We start from the raw sequence: 22155 nt of genomic DNA on the forward strand, positions 1-22155 counted from the left end.
AGAAGAGGGAGACCAAGGGCCTTTTTATTTTGGTTTTGATTTAAATAATCTCTGGATGCATTCAAGTAATACTGATCATTTAATGTTCAAAAAACTTTTAATAAACAAATTCAGGGTAATATTAATTGAAGTATTTATAATACGATTTAATCATTACACAGTATTTCCAATGTACAATCAAGACAATGCACAACACTTGAAAAGAAAAAAAAGAAAAAAACACAGTCTATCGCACCCACAAGTAAAAAGGCTTTTTATTCATTTTGGGATGCTGCAATTCAGTATTTATATAAACATTTACACACTGTAGTAAACACAGAAGTCCTACATGTAATGCAGCATTATGGGTGAGAAGACCCTTTTAAGTCTCAAAAATAAATGTTAGTGTCCACATAGTGCCCCTCGTGCAAGGGCTGATTTCCCAATCATTATTCCATTCATTGTTCAATCACCAGCGATCAGTCTCCCTGACCACCCCCATGCATTTTAGAGACCTAATATTTCTCATCAAATACATTATACCTCCTGCACTCTAAACTGTAATGCTCTGCCTTCTTGCTCAGTCTCGTGGTGTCTTGCGATGAATGGCATTTCTCTATCTCAGTGTCCTGTTAAATAATCCTGTGTAGAGTCTGAAGCAAATGAATCCACATCCTCGTTCTCCGAGTCGTCACTACTGTCATCAGCAGCCGGCTCTCCCGTAAGGGCTATGCGAGCGTAATCATCTGTGTCTATTGATTTGCAAAAGTGGATGGCATATTTCAGCTTCTCCTCCAGCACCTGCTTACAGGAATACCTAGGCAACTTCAGCAAAAAGAAGCAGGTGTAGGACTCAGGAAGGAAGTGGTCAGGAGGGTTGTATTTATCCAATACCTATTGATGAAAAAATGTTAAATAATTAGAGATGGTGTGCAAGGACAGATAAAACTGCAAATGTATTTTATTATGTTCATTAGATTCTTGACTCTCACAAAAATCGTAACATTTTTGGCTAAGAGTAACAAAATATCAGAAAACATATACTCTATAGTCAATTTTAGAAATTAAAAGGAACAGCTCAATAATTCCTAGGACTTATGGTCAAAAATAGCAATTGGTTACTGTGACAACTACTTTTGACAAATCAGTGCTGTAAAAAGGGCCTGGCACAGGGCAGGCAGAAGGCACGTCCTCAGCACTCACTTACATGGGGAATTCTCCTTGAACCATTAACCCCCTTTCAATTACTACAGATATGATATTATGAAGCCAGCAAGACATGTGGATGAAATCCAGTAATTACCCACCTTAGGAGAGAAAAACTATATGTATTCTCAAAGATCTCCAACTATTTTTGCAACCCTGGCCAGAGACTGGAGTCAGGCTATGCTCAGGAAGAAACCCATCCCCAAATCCTTCCAAGCATGCAGAGAGAATGGACCCTCCACCCCAATCTGCCCTCTGAGGAAGCTCCCCACTCCCATGGTATTGCTACCTGGAAAGTCATACTCAGTGCCTCAGGATGGAGGAGGGAGAGAGAGGGCAGCTGAGTCCCCATGACCTGGAAGATAAATGGAGCCTATTTCCGGCCATCAGATCACCGAGTTAGAAATCAAAGCAAAACTCCTGCTCTCAGTCTGATGGTGCTCTTATTTTTCTCAGTAAGTAACATTACTTAATTTACCTAATTCAACCAGAGAATCAGACATATGCTTTAAATGACATGTGTGCTCAAAATCTCAAATGTGCTAACATAATAGCAGTATCTTCTTGTGGTGGCCAGATAAATTTTCCAGAAGTAGAAAGTGAGACCTAAATCCTGTAGTCATAAAATTCTGAGTGATCAAATCAAAGAAGTTTGGTGTGCTTTTTATTATTGTTCCCAGGAAGAAAGAAAAACCATATAACATGAGAGTCCCATTTCTAATCTGCTGTAGGATCGTGTGCAAGGAGCATGCCCCCACAGCTGACACCATGAGATGTGGAGGAACCGCACCTGGATGACAAAGTCTCTGCCCCGGAAGTCTGCGATGGTCCTGGGCAGTCTCGTCCGGCCCCACACAAAGCGAAGGAAGAGGGAACGCTCTGTGTTGGAGAAGGACTCCATCACCTCCCAGAACCACTGGATCAGGGACGCAGAAGGCTCGATCCCTTTGTACGTTGCCACCGACTTTAAAAGATGCAGAGGGATATCTGGGCTGCCACACACCTGCAGAAGGACACACTGTCAGGGATGGTTGACACTTTCGACTCTTCAGTACAGAGTCAAATCATTCTTTCTTTCTACCAAGGCTTGTTTGGGGCAGGATGGCTGTGAGAGCTGGAGTGGATGGCTGGGAGGATAGGTCCTGTGTGTTCAGATGGATGTGCACTTGACCCTGTGCTCCACCCTGGTGTGGGGTGATAGCTGCGAGGGAGGGAAAGAGGCAGGCAGGGAACACCAGCTTCCTGAACATGTTTTCACTTCATTCAACAGGCATGAGCTACTTCAGATGTAAATTAAGGGCAAGATTTAATCAAGACATTAACTAGTGGCACTGATTTGGTGGCTCAATATGCAAAAGGCAGTTCCAGGGCAGTAGCACTTAGGGGCATACCATTGTCTCCAATTCATATCCAGTGAACAGAGAAAGAAGGGGGACAGGCACAACTCGGGCCATTCCCTCCCGAACAGCAGCCACCTGCTCATCAAATTCATGGAGTCTGAAAGAGAAAAATCACTTTGCATTTCTATCTTTGGTAACACAGATCTTGTCCTGCTTATAACAAGACTTACCACTCAGATGACCAAGGTATGCATCTTATAGAAATGGCATCACATTCTGAGTGCAGCTACACTGGCACATAGAAGATAATTTTAAAAACTACCTACAGCTTCCAAGACACAATTCTTAACATTTATTGCACACAGAATTAGATATGCATAATCAGAGAACCAGGCTCCAGAGCACCAACAGTAAGAACCCTCTGGAAGCAGATACTGTGGCCCCCATGACTGGTGAGTTAGGGCACAAGGCAGAAATAAACACAGAGAGACAGCACAGCACAGTTGCCAGGACCACTCACAAGCAGAACTCAGCAAGTAAAGTCCACCCAATATGCAGTCTCACCACAACACCTGGCCAGGTGCTTCTGGAGAATGAGGTCCCCAAGGACCACACTGTATGGATTTGTAATGTCAGGTGGAAGCAGCAATGAGCAGAAGCTGTATGGGGAGGGCAGGTGTTGCGAATCCTGCCGCACAGCAACCATGCAGAATGCTGGTGTGATGGCCAGGCAGGGGCCAGGCACAGTCCTGCCCAGGAGTGTTGACAGATCACAGATGGGCACCCAAAGGCCCTGTGATCTCTGTTCGGACAGCTCCCAAAACAGGGCAATTCTATCCACCTTGGTATTCTAGTCAGAGCCAGGAATCTCAGGCAATAATGAGTACTCGGACTCGGATTACAAAACAAGTTTTGATGACTACAGATCAGCAGCAGTTGGAACCAAGTCCATTAGCATTTTACTGTATGATATTTCTGAAAAATGCAGCCATCCAAGCAAACCATTTTCTATTTTTGCTATTTACTGAATCAAAACAATGGAGGATAGATGACCACACACCTGTAGTTTATTGCCAGCCGAACATACTCTGCACGGTTGTCCAGGGTGATGTGTGTGTACTTGGAGCTCAGCTGGATGTCCTGACCACTTGCACTTGGCACAGTGAAGGGCAGGCTCATGGCCTCAAACTCCTCTGAGGTGGCTTCATTGTCACGGATGTACATCAGCCCAGGGATAAAATCTTTATCAACCTTTTAAGGGAAAAAAGGGAGCCGACATGTTAAGTCTGGCTCTTTCCTACACCTCTGACTACAGTTCACACCTGAGACACTCAGCCACAAGGGGGCCTCAGTCTGCACTGGGCATACCTCAAGCTGTTGGTGCACTGTACACGCCAGGAAATAACAGAGACCAGCAGTGAGAAAGTACTTCACCCAGGGAGCTGAGGAAAGAACTTGTAATTCAAGGAAGTCCTTAAAATTAACCAATAAGAGAGCAACAGCCACTGGATGGAGATGAATCTCACCCTACAGTCATGGTACCAAGGGAAGGATGGCCAATGGGAGGATGCTGGCTGTGGTTGGTCAGTCATGTCTCCCCCACTGAAAGTCGGAGCCACCACTCAGCCACTCACAAGCTCCCCTCCTCCACAGGAAAAATGGTGAACATTATTATCTGACAAGATTTCAAGTTGCAAAGCACCACAAAACAGATGGTCTACCAAGTTATGGCAGCAAACTGGCCTCATATCCATAGACCTTCTTTGCTACCAGAAGGTAGTCTGCAGCCTGAGGCACCCCCTGTACTCTGTATCAGGTACACAAAGTGTCATATTTCCCCATCCCCACCTTCCTGGTGGTTACCTCGCTGAGGTCTGCAATGGTGAGGCTCATCCCAGCCAGCTGCTTCCAAACAGGCTCAGCCAGGTTGAGGCTCAAGGGACTCCCAGTCCGGATAGCAATGCCTAGTAACACACCTGCTCATTCAAAGCACAAGTGACAGTAGATACTTGAAATCAATGATGAAACAGCTAGTTCAATCAACAACACAGTAGAGACTAGCTCTACACTGGGGCCTCAGTGCCTTCTAACCCAGTGCTACCCAAATTCATGGAGACTTAGGTCCATCCTTTTTTTTTTTTTTAATGTTTATTTATTTTTGAGAAAGAAAAAAAGAGAGAGAGGCAAAGAGAGAAGGGAACAGAGGATCTGAAGCAGGCTCTGTGCTGACAGCAGCAAGCCCGATGTGGGACTCGAACTCATGAACCATGAGATCATGACCTCAGCCAAAGTTAGACACTCAACCAAATGAGCTACCCAGGCACCCCAAGTTAGGTCCATCCTTAAAACATTTTGTCCTATTCTAAATTCATTATTTCCTTTGTTCCTTTTATTCCTATGGGAGAGTTTCTAATTCTCCTCCTCTTTCCACCAAAGGATATAAACCACACAGAGGCCAATCCCCGTTCCTTTGATGACAAAACAAAAGCTGGAGTTTCTCAAGGAAGGTAGGTGCAATGGCTGGAGAAGTACAGGCAGCAACAGGAGCACTCAGCACAAATACTTAATGCAACAGGAGGAAGGGACTGGCCAACTACCAAAATCCTCTCAGATCTGATTCCAAGTTTCAGATACATTTAAACTACAGAAATATGAAATTTCAGATCTTCTGAGTGCCAAAGACACTTTCTGCCCCTTAGCACCCAGCAAATGATGGCTGGGTTCTGCATGTCCCTGCAGGTACACATCAAAAAAGCTAAGACCAAATACAGTACTCAAAATATCTGTGATTCCCAAGACACAGTAGACATTAAGCTAACTAAGGCACACACAGTCACACGATGCCTGTGTGAGTAGGCTCACCCAGAAAGCGGAACATGTTGGTGTGCACGGGCGCCCTAGCGGCCGGGCTGAACAGGTAGCAGTCACGGTTGGCACCTGACTCATCTCTACCATTGGGCGTCACGATCAGAAGGGGGGTGAGTCCATTCTGCAGTTCTTCACAGATCTCAGCTATGGACTCACTGTAGCCACCACCACAGTCATCCACAGATTCACCTTGAAAGAAAAGAGAATCAGTAATTCATAGTCACCCCAGCAAACCCCACAGGGTGCAGCCAGCTGGGCTTCTCAGCTCTCCTTGTAATGCCCATTGCACTAATGCCTGTGTTCAGACTGACAACCCTCAGGACCACAGGTCTGCAGTGCATGCAAGTTCTTACCCACAAACTTGACTTTCCAGACACGGTGGGGGAGGAGGAGGCTGTCAGGACTAAACGAGCTCATCTTAGCACACATCTGCCCAAAGACAGACTTGGTCCCGTCAGGGCCTGCTAGGCCACCTTTACTCCTTGAACGTTTGACCTACAGAGGAGAAAGAAAGAAATATGAAACAGCTGCAGCAGCAGAAAGGACACAGCTTCTATCTTCCACAGCCAACCAGCCCTAGGCAATAATGAGCCCTATAGCCACTTACCCCTCCTGTTACCCTTTTTTTTTCCTCTGCCTTGGTCACCAGAGTAGAAGTCCAGCCAGCACTCTGCTACCAGACCTAAAGAGCTGTCATGAATGGAGTCCACAGCCAGCAGCACTCAGATGCTGCTGTGATCACCCAACAAAACAAAGCAAAACCCACAAAACACATCTGTACAAGGTGGAAGAGCTTCTAGACTAAGCCATACCTCATTTCTCTATGATTCTCCCTCCTCCCCCCAAGAGGGACCTCATGTCTCTAACTTCCTGCACACAAACCTTCTGAGGACCTCAAAGACTGGTTTCACACTCCTTTCCCCTCACTCGACACATGTTTACCTGCTCAGGCCTCGTGCACAGGATGCCTGCTGGACAGCTGTGCCAATAGAAGCTCTGCTATAATCATGGGAGGCATGGCCTCTGGTCACCCAAATGCCTGCAGCACATTGCCACAGCCCAGCACCCCTCAGGACTGGTGGTGTCTAAGTAAACATTCCTTCAAGAAATCACAAACCTCATTGGTCATTCACACAGAGTGGTGGCACCTGGTGGGGTAACTACAATCTGATTCATCCACACATTTCATAACTTAACTATGGCCAACCACTTTACCACTCTGCTTTGGCCTCCATGAATAAGATGCCAGGAGCTCCAAAAGCAGCTCTCCTTAGCAGACTTTCAGCACTATGAACCCAAACCTGGAGCCACTATCTCAGCCAGAACAGAACCCTGCTCCCCTCCCTTACTCACCTGCACATATCCTACTCCAACCCTTGGGTCACTGCATTTCCCCCAATCACTTTTCCTATCTTTATTTCTCATCCTAATCTAAGATTTTCTTTTTTTTTTTTTTAATTTTTTTTAACGTTTATTTATTTTTGAGACAGAGGGAGACAGAGCGTGAGTGGGGGAGGGGCACAGAGAGAGGGAGACACAGAATCTGAAACAGGCTCCAGGCTCTGAGCTGTCAGCACAGAGCCCGATGCAGGGCTCGAACCCACAAACCATGAGATCATGACCTGAGCCAAAGTCGGACGCTTAACCGACTGAGCCACCCAGGTGCCCCCAATCTAAGATTTTCAAACAGATCAGACCAAGAGCCCTTAAGGCCCTCACCTGGTATGGACTCAGTAACCCTACAGCTTTGCTAGCTATGCTGTGCTTCAGAATCACCTGAGAAGCTCAGCCTGAAATAATTGCAAAATGAAAAGTTAAGAAAAAATGATCTTGAAAATGCACTTTTCTGTTGCCTCCTCCAGCTAAACTCTTACAATCCTTAACTTCTTAATGAGTTCTAAGGTGAGTTTAAATAGCTAATTCTTGGAGCACCTGGGTGGCTCAGTCGGTTAGGTGTCCAACTTCAGCTCGGGTCATGATCTCATGGTTCGTGAGTTCGAGCCCCGCGTCAGCTCTGTGCTGACAGCTCAGAGCCTTGGAGCCTGCTTTGGATTCTATATCTCCCTCTCTCTCTGCCCCTTCCCCACTCACGCTCTGTCTCTCTCCATCTCTCAAAAATGAACAAACGTTAAAAAAAATTTTTAAAATAAATAGCTAATTCTCACACACAAATAACCATAAACAAGACTTATAAATAATAACACTAATGATAACAGACTCCTAAGGAATGAAATTTTCTGTGTGTGCCACACATTTGGCTCTATGTTCACAGATGTGATTTTATTTAAACCTCACAGCAGTTCTTTAAGGTACCCAAATCCCTGATGGAAACTGTGCTAAAGAAAGGAAGAGGGGTGTGTCTGTTCATAAGGAACAAGCCACAGACCCAGCTTCCCATTGTGAATGTCACATCACCTCCATTCATAATACCAGTTAACAGAGGCTGATGCTTTTGGCTCCTCTGAAGGAAATGGCTATGATAAGACAGCTATGACTCTGCATGGATGCACCTGTGTACCAGTGGCTACTTCTGGACAGTAGAAATATAAGTCATTTTAACTGCCTTTAATCTGAATTTTCTAAATTTTCAGAAATGAGTATGCATTAATTCTGTAATAAATTTTAAATTAAAAATTTTTATGCACGCTGATTTTCAGATTCTGTTATAAAACTAAATCAAATTCAAACAAAGAAAACCCTCCAGGAACACGCCTATGTTTTAGTGTCTCCAGAACACTTTGCACAGACAATATGAGAATATCTACAGTGGCATCCCCATGGGAGGAGGCTGATGCCAGGAGCATCCTGTGACCACAGGATGGTTGATACCACCTTTCTGGATCAACTGGTATCTTGAGTTTAACTTGGATTCGTGGAATACCTTCCACTCTCATCCTGTACTCTATTTTTGATCAGAAAAACAATTCTATGTCTATCTTTGTGGAAGATCTTTCCAGCTTCAGGATGGAAGTATGAACTCTGAATTGAAAAAGATCTGGCTCTGGTACCAGAAGGTCACTGGGTATAACTGGAATAGCATGGCATGCTGCATTGAAAGTTGTTTATGTGCCTTTTAAAAATGCTAATATTAATTTGCCCTTTATCCATTCTGTTTTTTTCAAACACGTACTGAACATTTTCATAACACAAGGCATTGTGCTAGAATATAAAGACTAGAAGGAAAGAGGCATCCAAACATGATGAGTGCAAAATCTGAGGTAAGGGAAAGATAGAAAAGGCACACCTAACTTGGGTTCCAGGTAAGCAAGGTTCAATGATGCCAAAAGCCCCAGATTTGACCACCTGTATCAGGTCACTGACCCTGATCAGGCACCTATATGTGGCTAGGGCATGCATACGATCTAGGAATGCCCAACAATCTGTTAGGTGAGCTTTCCTCACTTATGAACTTTAGTGTTTAAGACCTAATAATGTAGAGCAAACCAAAATGATCCTCCAAGGTGCGGAAATAAAACCTTTTTCATGAACCTAATTAAACAGCCCATTTGTTTGTAGAGTAGGCTGACTGACCTAGAGCTTAGCATTAAACAGTCTGACGTCAGTGAAGGGACCACATCCATCAGTGTGGTCACATGTGTTCTCCAACAAACGATAAGAGTTTGTGTCTTAATTCAAAATGCCCCCAAGTACAACTCTGGAGAAATGTCTAGTCATATAACCAACACCAGGGTAGAAATCATGTGTTAATATAAAGGAACAAAGAATTTGTTCTTCATAACTCTCTGTTTCTGTTCCAAGAGGTGGGGCCCAATTCATTTGCATGTTAAATGTCAAGTACCACACAATACCATAATCAGTACTGGAGCTCCTCTGGTATCCAGTTAATTTTTTAAATTGTAAGCTTATCTATACTTGGCAGCAGTATTAATTCAGAGATGGTCTACTTTTCATTTATTCATTACTAGAGAACAGTATTAGTGATTCTGGTCTATTAAGTGGGCAAAGAAAGCTATCAGAGCCAGGAAGGGTGTGAGGCTGGTGGGTATGGGGACTGTCCCCACATACAATTTGATGCATGGAGGGCCTCTGACCTAACCTCCTTCTCAGAACCTAACCCAAGAAGGGCAACTGAAGATACACTTGTAGTTGGGCTGTGATGAGTAGCACAGCTGTATTCCAGAAAAGTGGGCATGGTTTTCTAGCCTCCTGCACAGAAAAACCAAGAGAACATGGGGTAGCTGGTCAGCAAAAATAATCCCACACTCCCACTGTATTGCAAGGAGAGGTGCTTACAGTGTTTTCAGGGGGAAAAAATAGCAAGTTACAAAAGAGAGGCACCCAGTTTCAGTTATAACAAACATACAAACACACCTCCAACTGTCAGCAGTAATTATTGCCATGTGGTGGAAATATGGGTCATTTTTACCCCTCTTTGCTTATCTGTATGCATGCTTCTGGATTATCTGAAATAAATCTTTCTTACTTCTGTTACAAACAAAACAATTTACATTCCCAACTAAAAAGCTCAGCACCACAGGACACCATAGACAGGTAATACCTTGCTCTCTAAGGCAAGGGCACAAGAGAAAGTTTGCTGTTCCCCCAGGCTGTGGAGCCACAACTCCCAACCACAAAACCATCTTATCTGAGAAGTGTCAGACTCAGAACAATTTCCACTTGTTACCTGAATTCGGTTCAACTCTACCACAGGCCCATGCTGGCGATCTCGCACCATAGTTGCTTGTACTACTTTACGGAAAGCTGCCTCCTAAAATATGATGGATAGACAAAATTTAGAATCTGACATAGGAAATATTATTATCCATAGATAAATCATGTCATAGTTTTGTTTTAAATATTCTCTCCTAAAAGTCAAATTTTCTTAAGAACAGTAACTACAAACTCTTCTTTTCCAAATTGTGAGGTGGTGCCAGAGGCACAGCCTATGCAGAGGCCCACCTGTGCTCTCTGCCCCCCATCTGGAGGCAAGAGAAGCCCACCATGCTCTGGGCACAGGGTGGGGAGGGCCAGAGTCTGGCACATATCTGCTCTGACTTGGGACTCAGGCCAGGCCCTGAGGATTAACTAGAAAAGCCAAGGTCTCCCAGACAGACCACAAGTCCACTCGTGGCAGGACTGACATTAAACACTATGCCTCAGTGTCACTGTTGTGACAAAACCACAAACCAGCAGCAGGGCCAGGGAGTCCTGTATGTTGATCCAGGCTTGGGGTGAGAATGGGAGACCAGTGAAGGAGGAAACATATAGGTACCATACACTGACAGAAACCTGAATATTGGGGCCCAATGACACCCACGTACAGGTAGGCTTGCCATACTCATATGGACCAGGGCACCGGCAGCACCAGTGAGCACAGGGGTAGGGAAGGAGACTCAAGAGACACAAACGAGATAGGAGCGATGGGAGTCCCAGGTCTCTGCCAAGTGGATAACTCTGCCGTTGTCCACAGATAGCATGGTTGGGGGAGCACAAGGTACCTACAAGAGTATCCAGGTCCCTCTCCCAGGTCAGAACTCCAACCTCTGAAAGCAGGAAGGGCAAGAGCCCTAAGCAGCCCAAAGATGAGGCCTCAGAGGTAGAGAAAGTCAAGTAAGAGTGTCATAGAGGCAACCAGCCCACAGAGACAGACCCATCACACCTCACAGCGGTCCACCCATTACCACAAAGGGACTTTCACAGGGCACCCTACGCCACACAGGGGCTCGCATAGGTGCACCCATCACCATGCACCCTTGTACAACACCTACCAGCTAGTTTTGTCCTCCATCCCACCTGACCTCTGCTTTCCTGACTGCTCTGCCCAGAGCCAAGGACAGCTCCTCCTCCACAGGGACATGCATTTCCCTTCTCTGATGGCCTGATCCAGCAGGGGTCTCCTATGATGCTCTCTCTTCTGTGCTCTGAATTGCATACTGGTAATAATGTTCCATGGTCACCACCAACACGCATTTCCCAAATTTTCCAGCAGATGTAATCCTTTCTCACCCAGGACCAAAACAGAGGCTGATTACACATTCTCTGCCACTGAAGTTGCCTGCCAGACTCCTTCAGTGCTCCTGCTGTCCTGCCCCTGTGCTCATAGCCTGCAGAACACTCATGCAATCCATGTGGGATCCATCCTGCCTCTCACTTGGTTGTCTCCCTGAGGAAAGGCTTTTTCCTAGCTGCCTATTATCATCTCCACTCTGATTGATTTTTAAAAAATGGTAAAAGGGATCAATTTGCTACTTTTTATTATTAAAAAATGGTTGAAGTTGGGGCACCTGGGTGGCTCAGTCGGTTAAGCGTCCGACTTCGGCTCAGGTCATGATCTCACGGTCTGTGAGTTCGAGCCCCGCATCAGGCTCTGTGCTGACAGCTCAGAGCCTGGAGCCTGTTTCGGATTCTGTGTCTCCCTCTCTTCCTGCCCCTCCCCTGTTCATGCTCTGTCTCTGTCTCAAAAATAAATAAACGTTAAAAAAAAAAATTAAAAAAAAAATGGTTGAAGTTAAGTTTCTTATCAATGTTAACTGCATACAACTTTTTCCTCTTCCCCATCATCAGAGAGATCTTACATTACTACAATCCTTATCAATGTCCACTTGTCTCTAAGCCACACATGAAAATAAAATGTGTGGACCAGTCCCCTCCAGCTAAGTGCAAACAAAGCTATTCTTAAAAAAGAATAAATCTGTTTGGATAGGACTCCAAATAATACAGATTTTATTATTAAAAAAAAAAAAAAAGGAACCGTAATCTTTGATAACAAAATAAGTTACAAAATAGGTCTCAGAATCATAGGCTTTTCAGAGTTAGGAGTTCTCAATCTGACCTCTATGCTTTTTTCTACACAAATATTACCCCTACCACACAATGGTTCTTTTAGAACATCCTGCCAACCTACTTGCCAGAAACTTGATATCCAGTAATGGGAAACTCTTAACTCCTGAATCAGGCATCCTATTTCTAAAAAGCTCAAATTATTACAAATGTCAATGGGTCAAAATATGTCCAGTGATTTTTAGATGCCCTCCTTCATGATTCTATTCACAAATTATCCTTTGACTAGGAATCTCTACATATCCTGATATTGAATTTCTATCTAAATGATGTATAATATCTGGCACCCTCTGCTGGACATCCCTGGGGAAGAAATTATCTCATTTATCCTTCCTGCTGCCAGTGGAGATTTGCCATAATGCCTCATGGCTAGGTAAGCAGAGAACATGGGCAAGAACGAGGCTTAGTTTTGCAAACCACCCCACCCCTTAAAGGGGAATATTAGCAAGCAGAGATTACAACAGGGAAATAACGCACCACACTATTAATTTTTAATGTAAGCTCCAAAAGAGAAGAAATTTTTGTCTGCTTTTCACTGATACATTCTGAGCACCCAGAACAGAGCCTGGCATATAGCAGGTACTCAACAATGAGTCTCTGCTGAATAAACTGTATTCTGTCTACTCCCAGTTTGGGAATTTTTGTTGGATTAAATTTTACTGAAAATACCAGTTTTGCCTATAGCAAAGATTGCTACAAGAGTACCTTTCCCTGGGATATCAGAATTCCTCGTAGAGTGTCAAACCCCACAGAAGGCCCATGTCCAGTTTCATCCAGAGAGCCCTCCAGGTCGAACATGGGGATACAGGGGCAGAAGAGCTCTGAGATGTGATGCAGAAGCAGCAGCCGGTTCCGCAGTGCTATTATGGGGATTTCCTGCAAGTGATTGTATTCCATGGGAACCTGAAATGTTGAAACTACATTAAATCAACTTAGGTGTCAAATGCACAGATAAGTCACAGTTTGTAGATGAATTCTGAAAAAGTGTTTTGTTTTTTTTTTTTTTTTTTCCAAAACAAGGAATCATTGAGACTTCGGAGTCTGATGTGAAAAACTTTATTGGTTTTAGAATAATATTCTGGCCAGTTTGACTGCTTGAGCCAAGTAATGTGAACCAAGGAAAATGCTAAAAATTAGTCTATAGAAATACATTTACTAAGGAAAGTGTGCAGCTTGTACTATCAGAATGGTTTTGTACAGTTTATAAGATTTAGAATGAAGGTGACACATGGATATATGGACAATGTTGGTTAATGTGAATATTAACCTGAATTATTTTCAGTGGAACACCTGTGTAAATATACAATGGAAAATGAAATGTGAGTGTGGCTTACTTACATGCATAATTCAATATACAGATAGTAACTCTGTCACTACTTGTATACCTCCTAGCCCACCCAGCCCAACCAGTACGAACCTGGGCAGGCAGCTTCCCAGCACTGGCAGGCTTGCTGGTTGACCAGGCAAGGGTGTGTGCTGAGCCGCAGGCCACCCGGTTGACCTTCTTACCCTGAAGGGCAGCTACCAACCGAGGCCTCTGGATAGCATTTGTGGTTCCATCTCCCAGTTGTCCCTCATCATTGTCACCCCACGTATAAACTTCACCTAAATGAAGTGGATTTAGAACAAGAACTTGTATACTAGGACCAGTGAATGCACAACCTCTACCATCTTCCCATCACAATCATCTCTCCCTTCAAATGGTGCTGGTGGTCAGCTGTCTGAATGTCAACTTCATGTGTGACCTAGATGTCTCTAATTGCAGCATCCAAAGAGGGAGCACGCTTCTCAGAACTCCTGAGAGCCCCTGCTGGCCAACGTGCCTTTTCTAGTAAGAGGCACAAGACTCTGGTCTTAAAAATACAATAGCATTTGTTCACAGGAGTAAGCACATAACTGTAACAGTTCTTTATCAGAACAAGTAATAGTAAAACAGATGGTAATATCCTTAACTGCCCAAATTAATTTTTTATGTTAAATGGAGAGAAAAAAATCAGTTTTTTTTTTTAAAAACACAACCTGTTTTTAAAGGAACACATAGTTCTTCCTATAGTTATTCATATCCCAAACATGAGATTCATCATAATGAGAATCATATTTCTCAGTGTACCATACTAGATCCCAACCATGAAACACCACCAGAAAACTATTCTAGGGTAAGGTCACTTGGTGACTAAAATAGAAATGAGGTTAGTTTTCTAGAGATTAGCCTTGCCATATTCCACAAAGACTCCTAAGAGAGCCATGCAGCCATAAGCAGCACTCTGTAAAGTGCAGTGCTTACATGATCAACGGCAGTGTGCTTGCTGGCCCATTCCCACCCTAGACAACTCAGTCCTAAAGCCACTGGGTCAGTGTTACAGCACAAGTAAGGAGAGGAGGACTTCTCTGCAGAGGTACAAGTGGATGCAGAGAATCAGAATCCATACATGACAAAAACTTCCATACAGGGGGTCACTCAGTGTGGGGAGTTGGCCCAAGCAGAGTGGCCCATGTGTGGGGGTGGCCCAGAATGGGCAGTCACAGCCCGAGTCAGGTAAGGATCCATGCAGGGGAGAGAGCAAAGGTAATGATGGGGCACTGGTCACATTCAGGCAGAGTGAGTGGATACCTATATTAGAGATAATGAAATCCAGACTTCTCACCAAAAGAGAAAGGAGTTGTAAGTGTGGAAAGAAAGAAAATTAGAATGAATCCTGTGGTATAGAACTAGAACCTGGGCTCCTGGTGTGAATGTGTGGTATTCAATATATATATATATATATATATATATATATATACACACAAAAATAAACATAGATGCAAATTTGTATATTATTTACATATATATATAATGAGCACATCACATCCTTGGCCATTGTTCTCCTTTTAGTTACCATATTAACCTCTCTAGTGTGTTGTAGACTATCAAGGATTTTAATCTTTTTTTAATGTTTATTTATTTTTGAGCCAGAGAGAGCAATGAGCAATGAGCACATCTATCGACCTGATCTTGTCTTCTAAACACCATTGTCCTCTAAAGACACCAAGACTCCTTGTGGAATGGTCAATGCTAGGTTTGGGCCTTGGAGGGTCAAGAAGATAGGGTGTCTTACTGTGCCAGAAAGCAAGGAAATACCCAGTGAATGATGGGCACACATCAGGAAATAAAGGGGCGCCTGGGTGGCTCATTCGGTTAAGCGTCTGACTTCGGCTCAGGTCATGATCTCGCGGTCCGTGAGTTCGAGCCCCGCATCGGGCTCTGTGCTGACACCTCAGAGCCTGGAGCCTGTTTCAGATTCTGTGTCCCCCTCTCCCTCTGCCCCTCCCCTGTTCATGCTCTGTCTCTCTCTGTCTCAAAAATAAATAAACGTTAAAAAAAAAAAAAAAAAAAAAAAAGGAAATAAAGCTAGCCTAACAGGGCCAATTTCAGCATCAAAATTATTAACAGTAACAGATTACGTACAATCCAATGAATAAATTAAGAAACCATGAGTCCCACATAGATATAAATTAAAAACAAATATCAAATATTTGATGAGAATAAAATATACAATGAGAAAAGGGATATTTAAATAGCTTCAAATACCCTCCCAAATACTTACTAGTTACAAAAGATATTCAGAATGGAAAAGCCTAGCAGCCACCACCTTAATCAAGTTAACACCACTGGGACAAAGAAAAACTATATGACACCTGATGAATTTAGAATGAATTAACAACACAGACTGAATTAAGATCACAGATGTGCAACCTGAATCTACTGAGGAGATATCTGACAAACTCAAATTGAGGGATGTTCTACAAAATAAACAGCCTGTAATCTTTAAATGTGTCACAGTCCAAAAAGCTCAGGAAGATTGAAGAAGTGTCAAAGAATGACACTCAGGGACAACTGAGGATTGTCTCAGAGAAGATGAGACATTAAAATGACAGCTAAGTATAACCTGCACTATAACATGAATGGGAGTGAAGATTAGGTGGAGTAATAACCAGTGTGAATTTCCCAAATGAACAGCCATGTTGGGAATGTTTAGTAGCTGTTCCTATTTGTAAAATATACACTCAAATGTTCAGGGTGATGGAGCATCAGGGCAGCACCTCTCAAACGGATAAAAAAAAAAAAAGTTCTTTGTACTGCACTTCCACCTATTCTCTAAGTGTGTGATTTGCTTCAAAAATTTAAAGAATTAAAGCAAATAAAAAAATGTATTGTAAGTTCTTGGTTAAGAACTATAATGCCAGTCCCATGATAAGCCATAAAAATTGCTTATTCATATAGGAAACTTTTCCATCAATGAGACAATTAAAGGGCACATGTTCATATAATTTATCAAAGGCTTTAAAAGGAGACAAAACTGGGGGGAAATGGCTCTTTTAATAAAAGATGATACACTAGTTTTCTATTACTGCCATAACAAATTACCACAACTTACTGGCTTAAACAGTTCTTTCAGTTCTGTAGGTCAGAAGACCAACAGGAGTCTGACTAGGCTAAAGTCTAGATATCAGCAGGCTCATCCTTTCCGGATGCTCTAGGGGAGAGCTCATTTCCTTGTTTATGCAGACTGTTGGAAGAATTCAGTTCTTGGGAAGACCAAGGTCTTGTTTCCTTGTGGGCTATCAGCTGATGGCTGATCCCAGCTTCCCAAGGCCACCAATATTCCCTGGTCCCTTTCCTCCATCTTCAAAGCCAACAATGGTGGATCAAGATTCTCTCACACTTTGAAAACTCTCTCCTGCCTCTTCTCTGTCACATCTGACTGACTCTTTGGCCTCCTTTTCTGTTGTGAAGGGTCTATGTAATTACACTAGCCCACCAAATAATCTAGAATAACTTCAATTGTAAAGTCAGCTAATGATCAACCTTACTTCTATCTATAAAGTCCCTTTTGCCATTGTACTGGGGTCCCCAAGACCACCTTCAGGTTTGCTGATTCATTGGGTGAATGCCCAGGCCTCAGCATATAGTCATACTCAGCTATGATTACAGTGAAAGAATATGAAATAAAATCAGCAAAGGGAAAAGGCGCATGGGTGAAGTCCAGAGAAAACCAGATGCAAGCTTCCAAGGACCCTATGCCAGTGGAGTTACACAGCACAAGTTTAATTCCTCTAGCAAAGAGTTGTGACAACACATGCAAAGTGCCTTCGACCAGGAAAGCTCATTAGAGCCCCTAGTTTTCACTAGGGCTGTCACATGGGCACCTCCACCTGGCACATACCCATGTTCCAGGAAACAGGTTTCAGCAGAGACCACATTGTGCAGTTTTAGGCAAAGCAAGGCCTCTTGTCAATTAGGGAAGGGAGAGAGCCCTCCCCAAATTCGTTTCCCAGCAGCCAGCTGAGGCTCACCTTGCAAGCAGCCCTTCCTAAGGACAACAGTATCAGGTATACTCTGCTCTTTTCTGCACAGCCATGAAATTTAACATATTCAGAGGTGTTAACACCAGGCCCTGCTCACCACAGAAATTCTCAGATAATATATATGCATATATTATCCCTGACCGGACTTCTTAGATTTAAAGGCCTCTGTGCTGCAACACCGGGCCTCCCCACCTACCGTCCTCAGTGCAGCACACACAATGCAGGGAGCCAGTGGCAATGGCAATGACTTTCTTCCCCTGCAACCCCTGAACCTGCCGAGGTCTTCTAACATGGTCGTCAGATCCATGGCCCAGCCTGTGATAGTCACCTTTGCCCCTGCACAAAATGAAACATCGAATTATGAGTGCAAGGCCCTGTCGTTTACCACCCCGTCCCACCCTCCTGGCATAAGCACCATACTTCAGGACACAAATCACAGCCTGCTATAGAAGTTACATCTCAGTCTATGAGATGTCAGTTAATATAACTTCAAATTAACAAACTGGTTTTGTGAGATTAAACAAACAGAATCTTGCATACCATGTATAAACAGCGCCAGATTTGGTAAGGGCAACAGAAAACTGGGATCCACATTCTACTTTAACCACTCCAAGGCCTGTAAGAGAATCAATCTGGAAGGGAAAAAGGTTCAATCAGACTGAATCAAGGTTTTTTCTGACTGCTGCAACCACACAGAGACTGAACTAAATCTAATAAAGAACTCTGAAAATCCTTACTCAGATCAAATATTTCACACAACTTAAAGTCCTACTCCACTTAACCAAGTAATATTCTCAGGAGGATGCCTGACTCTGAAGGCACACCTGCTGACACTAGGCCACGAGCCCATGCTACTGCACAATGACACTCAGCATGTGTCACTAAAAATGGACATGTCACAGTTGGAAGTTCTATGATCATTTCCCCCCAGAATCTATTCTCCCAACTCTATTTCTCTTTCTGGTGTGGCGGCCCCATTCTCCAGTAAGCCCTGCAATGCTCCTCTGCCCTCCAACCCTCTCAGACCCCACAGGCCCCCAAGAAAGGATCAGCAAAAAGGGGGAGGAGGATTGGCCAAGAGGACCAGGTTCTGGCCTTTAGAACCTATCCATCTATCCAGGTTAATCAAATCAAACATGACCTTGGTCAGGCTAGTATGAGAAGTCATTTCCACCCGTGTACATCGGGGGTCCAGGCCCTTCACAACCAACACCCAGAAGTTTCACTGGGGCTCACTAACCTAGTCATCACTTTTTCTCAGCCAGCAAGCTATGCTCCTTGTTACCTGTGACTGTTCTCAGACTTAAGTTCTCATATCTGATTTTTTAAAAAAAAATTTTTAATGTTTATTTTTGAGAGACAGAGAGAGATCGAGTGTGAGCAGGGGAAGGAAAGAGAGAGGGAGGGAGGCACAGAATCCCAAGCAGGCTCCAGGCTCTGAGCTGTCAGCACAGAACCCGACGTGGGGCTTGAACCCACAAACTGCGAGATCATGACCTGAGCTGAGTCAGATGTTCGTTCAACTGAGCTACCCAGGCGCCCCTGATTTTTTTAACGTTTATTCATTTTTCAGAGACAGAGAGAGACAGAGTGTGAGCAGGGGAGGGGCAGAAAGAGATAGGGAGACACAGAATCCAAAGCAGGCTCTAGGCTCTGAGCTGTCAGCACAGAGCCTGACATGGGGCTCGAACTCAAGAACTGCGAGATCATGTCCTGAACTGAAGCCAGATGCTCAATCAACCAAGCCACTCAGGTACCCCTCATATTTGATTTTAAATTTAAATTAATTAAAAACAATTCTCTCAGTTCTCTCCTCACCCTCACCTCTGTCACAATCATATCAAGTAGTAACTTCCATTCCCCCAATGCTCAACATCCTAATCCCTGAAGGTGCAAAGCCTATGTCTAAAGCTTTCCTAAGCATAAGAAAGTCTACAACACACAATTTTTTTCATAAATTTGGAAACCTTAAGTAACTGGTAATGTGGTTAAAATACTGTATACCTGCAAGAGAAAAGGAATAAGAAATGATAAGAATGAAGAGGAAGCACTGAGCTTCTGGTTCTCCAGCAGTGCCCACCAGCATGCAGGGATGTCTCCAAGCACATCTCCACCAGGCTTTGGCTCTAAGCACTGCCTGCCAAAACCACTCTCTGCAGTAATGGAAATGTTCTGTGTCCACATTGCCCAATATAGAAGTCACCAGACACATGCTCACACTGAGCACATGAAATGCGGCCAGAATGAGCAAGGAAGTGAATTTTAATTGAGTTACATTTAAACTTAAATAGCCATGTGTGGCCAACAGCTCCTATACTGGGCTGCACAGCTCTGGGAAGAAAAGCTATGCAGTTTCAGCCAGGCTCTTGTCCCATCTGAGGGGGCTCTAGTAGAATGCTGCCCTCCTCCCCCACAGAGCTGCCTGTGGGCTGTAAGGGTCTCTACTCCTCACTCCTCACATGCAGTCCCAGATCCCCAACAAGACCAAACACCAAGCAGAGAACAATTTCTAGTTTTCTTTCACAGCACACACACTCCCAAATCCACAGCAAAGCACCTCAGCTAAATGGCTCCATCATGTTCATGCACTGTAGGCAGCACAGCAGTCAGCACATGATCTAAACACATCAATGAACTTAATCTCTGCCAACTACCCATTCACAAGGGCAAGTTCACAAACTTCACAAAGTTAAGAAATTGCTCAGAGTCATGCAGATCACATGGAGAAAAGCAATCTGACCCCCAACCCAGGCCTACAGTCTCTTCTCTTAGTGTGTCACAGGATGTCTATTTAACACAGCTTCTGGCTAAGCCAGCTGCAACCCTTTCAGCAAGTACTGTTACAATCATAGCTACAGAACTCTGTGAATTGAAAAGACCATGAACAATTTGTTATCCCTTTCTTCAAACAGGTCTATATACTACATAAAACCACAGGTTGTGCTAACTTACATAAATTTCCCAAGACAGCACAAATAGCACTTAATATATCTTAATACCTTTGGGCCTTTCACTTTTTACTCAACTACCCATTATATTTTCTGCAAAGAAGGTAAAGATGAGGTTAAAAGACTCCTGAGAAGCATGCAGAGGGGGATGGGGTGGTAAGCCTAGGAGGGCCTGGGGTGGGGAGGGGCGGGCTCTAAGAGCTCCACAAAGACGTGGAACCCTCAAGTCCCAGATCATTGGGAAAGGTGCCTTTCTCCCACTGTGCAGACACAAATACCTTCATGGGTACTTTACAGCCATCACTGCCTCCTCTGCCAAGCTTGCCGTAGTCCCCATCCCCCCAGGACCAGACAGTGTCATCATCAGTGAGACAGAGGGTCTGGGCATCTCCACTACCACAGGCAACATCAACCACGTGGTGGCCCTGCAGTGCTTCCACCTTCAAAAAAAAGAAATCAAAGTTATGCAATCACAGCAGAAAGAAGGTTTACCTAAGGAAAGGCTTTAAAGTACTGTGATGCTCTTGGGTTGGGAGAGTGGGGGCGGTACTATTTTAAGCCTTTACAAAGAATGTGTAATTTTAACAATCATGTAAGATAAGACCAAAAACACCTTCATCAATCTGAACCAAATCAATCTAAACGATAGGAGGCAGGTTATCAGTGTCCCTAGTGAGCCAATCCTACCACACCAGGAAGTCTTATTCACTGCCTCACCCAAAATACAGTGGGCCTTCTAGAAGCCAAAGCATTTAGCTAGATGCCAGGTAATATTTATTTATATATATTTATATGTGTAAAATATAAATAAAATAATAAAAGTAGATTTCAAATACTATTCTGTTTAAATGACACATGGAATATAAACCTCCTTGTAAATAATGAGGCTAAGACCATCAACTCTAAAACTAAAAAGAAACTAGAACAGGAAATACTTTTGACTTTTAAAAATCAAAATGGCATAATGACAATGAGAAGCTGCCTCCCCACCACCTTCAAAAGTGAGGGTGTGAGGAGACACCCCAGGCCTCTGAGCACCTTCTCAAGGCGCCTTCTCACCAGCTTTGGCTTTAACTGGTCCTCACTGTCGCTGTGCCCCAGGCGGCCATACCGGCCTTTGCCCCATGTGTAGAGGTCCCCTGCTGCGGTGACACAGGCACTGTGGGCTCCACCGGCAGCAACATCAACCACTTCAATTCCTCTCAGAGACTCAATGACGCGAGGGCGGTCACATGGACTGCAAAAAAGGCCACCAAATATAACTGAAATAGTTTTATTCTTAAATATTTTAAAAGTATTAAATACTAGGCTTTTGGTTTGTTATATACTTATTCAATGTACACTTCTCAAATGAATTGTTTTTTATGTTTATTTTTTATTTTTAAATTTACATCCAACTTAGTTAGCATATAGTGCAATGATTTCAGGAATAGATTTCAGTGACTCATCCCCTATGTGTAACACCCAGTGTTCATCCCAACAAGTGTCTTCCTTAAGGCCCCTTACCCATTTAGCCCCATCTTCCCACCCACAACCCCTCCAGCAACCCTCAGTTTGCTCTCTATATTTAAGAGTCGCTTATGTTTTGTCCCCCTCCCTGTATTTATATTATTTTTGTTTCCCTTCCCTCATGTTCATCTGTTTTGTATCTTAAATTCCACATGAGT

General features: G+C 43.7%; 1 protein-coding gene across 5 annotated transcripts in view; it reads right to left on the reverse strand.

Annotated features, from left to right (window-relative positions):
• Positions 1-231: 231 nt before the first annotated feature.
• The window catches only part of HERC2 (HECT and RLD domain containing E3 ubiquitin protein ligase 2), a 268052-nt gene continuing 246128 nt past the window's right edge, over positions 232-22155 (reverse strand). For all 5 annotated transcript variants that reach the window (XM_019438147.2, XM_019438149.2, XM_019438148.2 and 2 more), the window contains 14 exons: positions 21548-21725; positions 20767-20928; positions 18081-18172; positions 17737-17876; positions 13612-13799; positions 12900-13097; positions 10039-10122; positions 5747-5888; positions 5388-5582; positions 4389-4501; positions 3586-3776; positions 2577-2682; positions 1976-2188; positions 232-873 (listed from right to left, as the gene is read on the reverse strand). In XM_019438147.2, the coding sequence (XP_019293692.2) occupies positions 601-873; positions 1976-2188; positions 2577-2682; positions 3586-3776; positions 4389-4501; positions 5388-5582; positions 5747-5888; positions 10039-10122; positions 12900-13097; positions 13612-13799; positions 17737-17876; positions 18081-18172; positions 20767-20928; positions 21548-21725 (2275 nt within the window). In that variant the 3' untranslated portion in view covers positions 232-600. The remainder of the gene's footprint in view (positions 874-1975; positions 2189-2576; positions 2683-3585; positions 3777-4388; positions 4502-5387; positions 5583-5746; positions 5889-10038; positions 10123-12899; positions 13098-13611; positions 13800-17736; positions 17877-18080; positions 18173-20766; positions 20929-21547; positions 21726-22155) is intronic.

The sequence above is a fragment of the Panthera pardus genome, unplaced genomic scaffold (genome assembly GCF_024362965.1).
Source record: "Panthera pardus isolate Hobbes unplaced genomic scaffold, ASM2436296v1 HiC_scaffold_24, whole genome shotgun sequence".
In the NCBI taxonomy this organism is placed as follows: domain Eukaryota; kingdom Metazoa; phylum Chordata; class Mammalia; order Carnivora; family Felidae; genus Panthera; species Panthera pardus.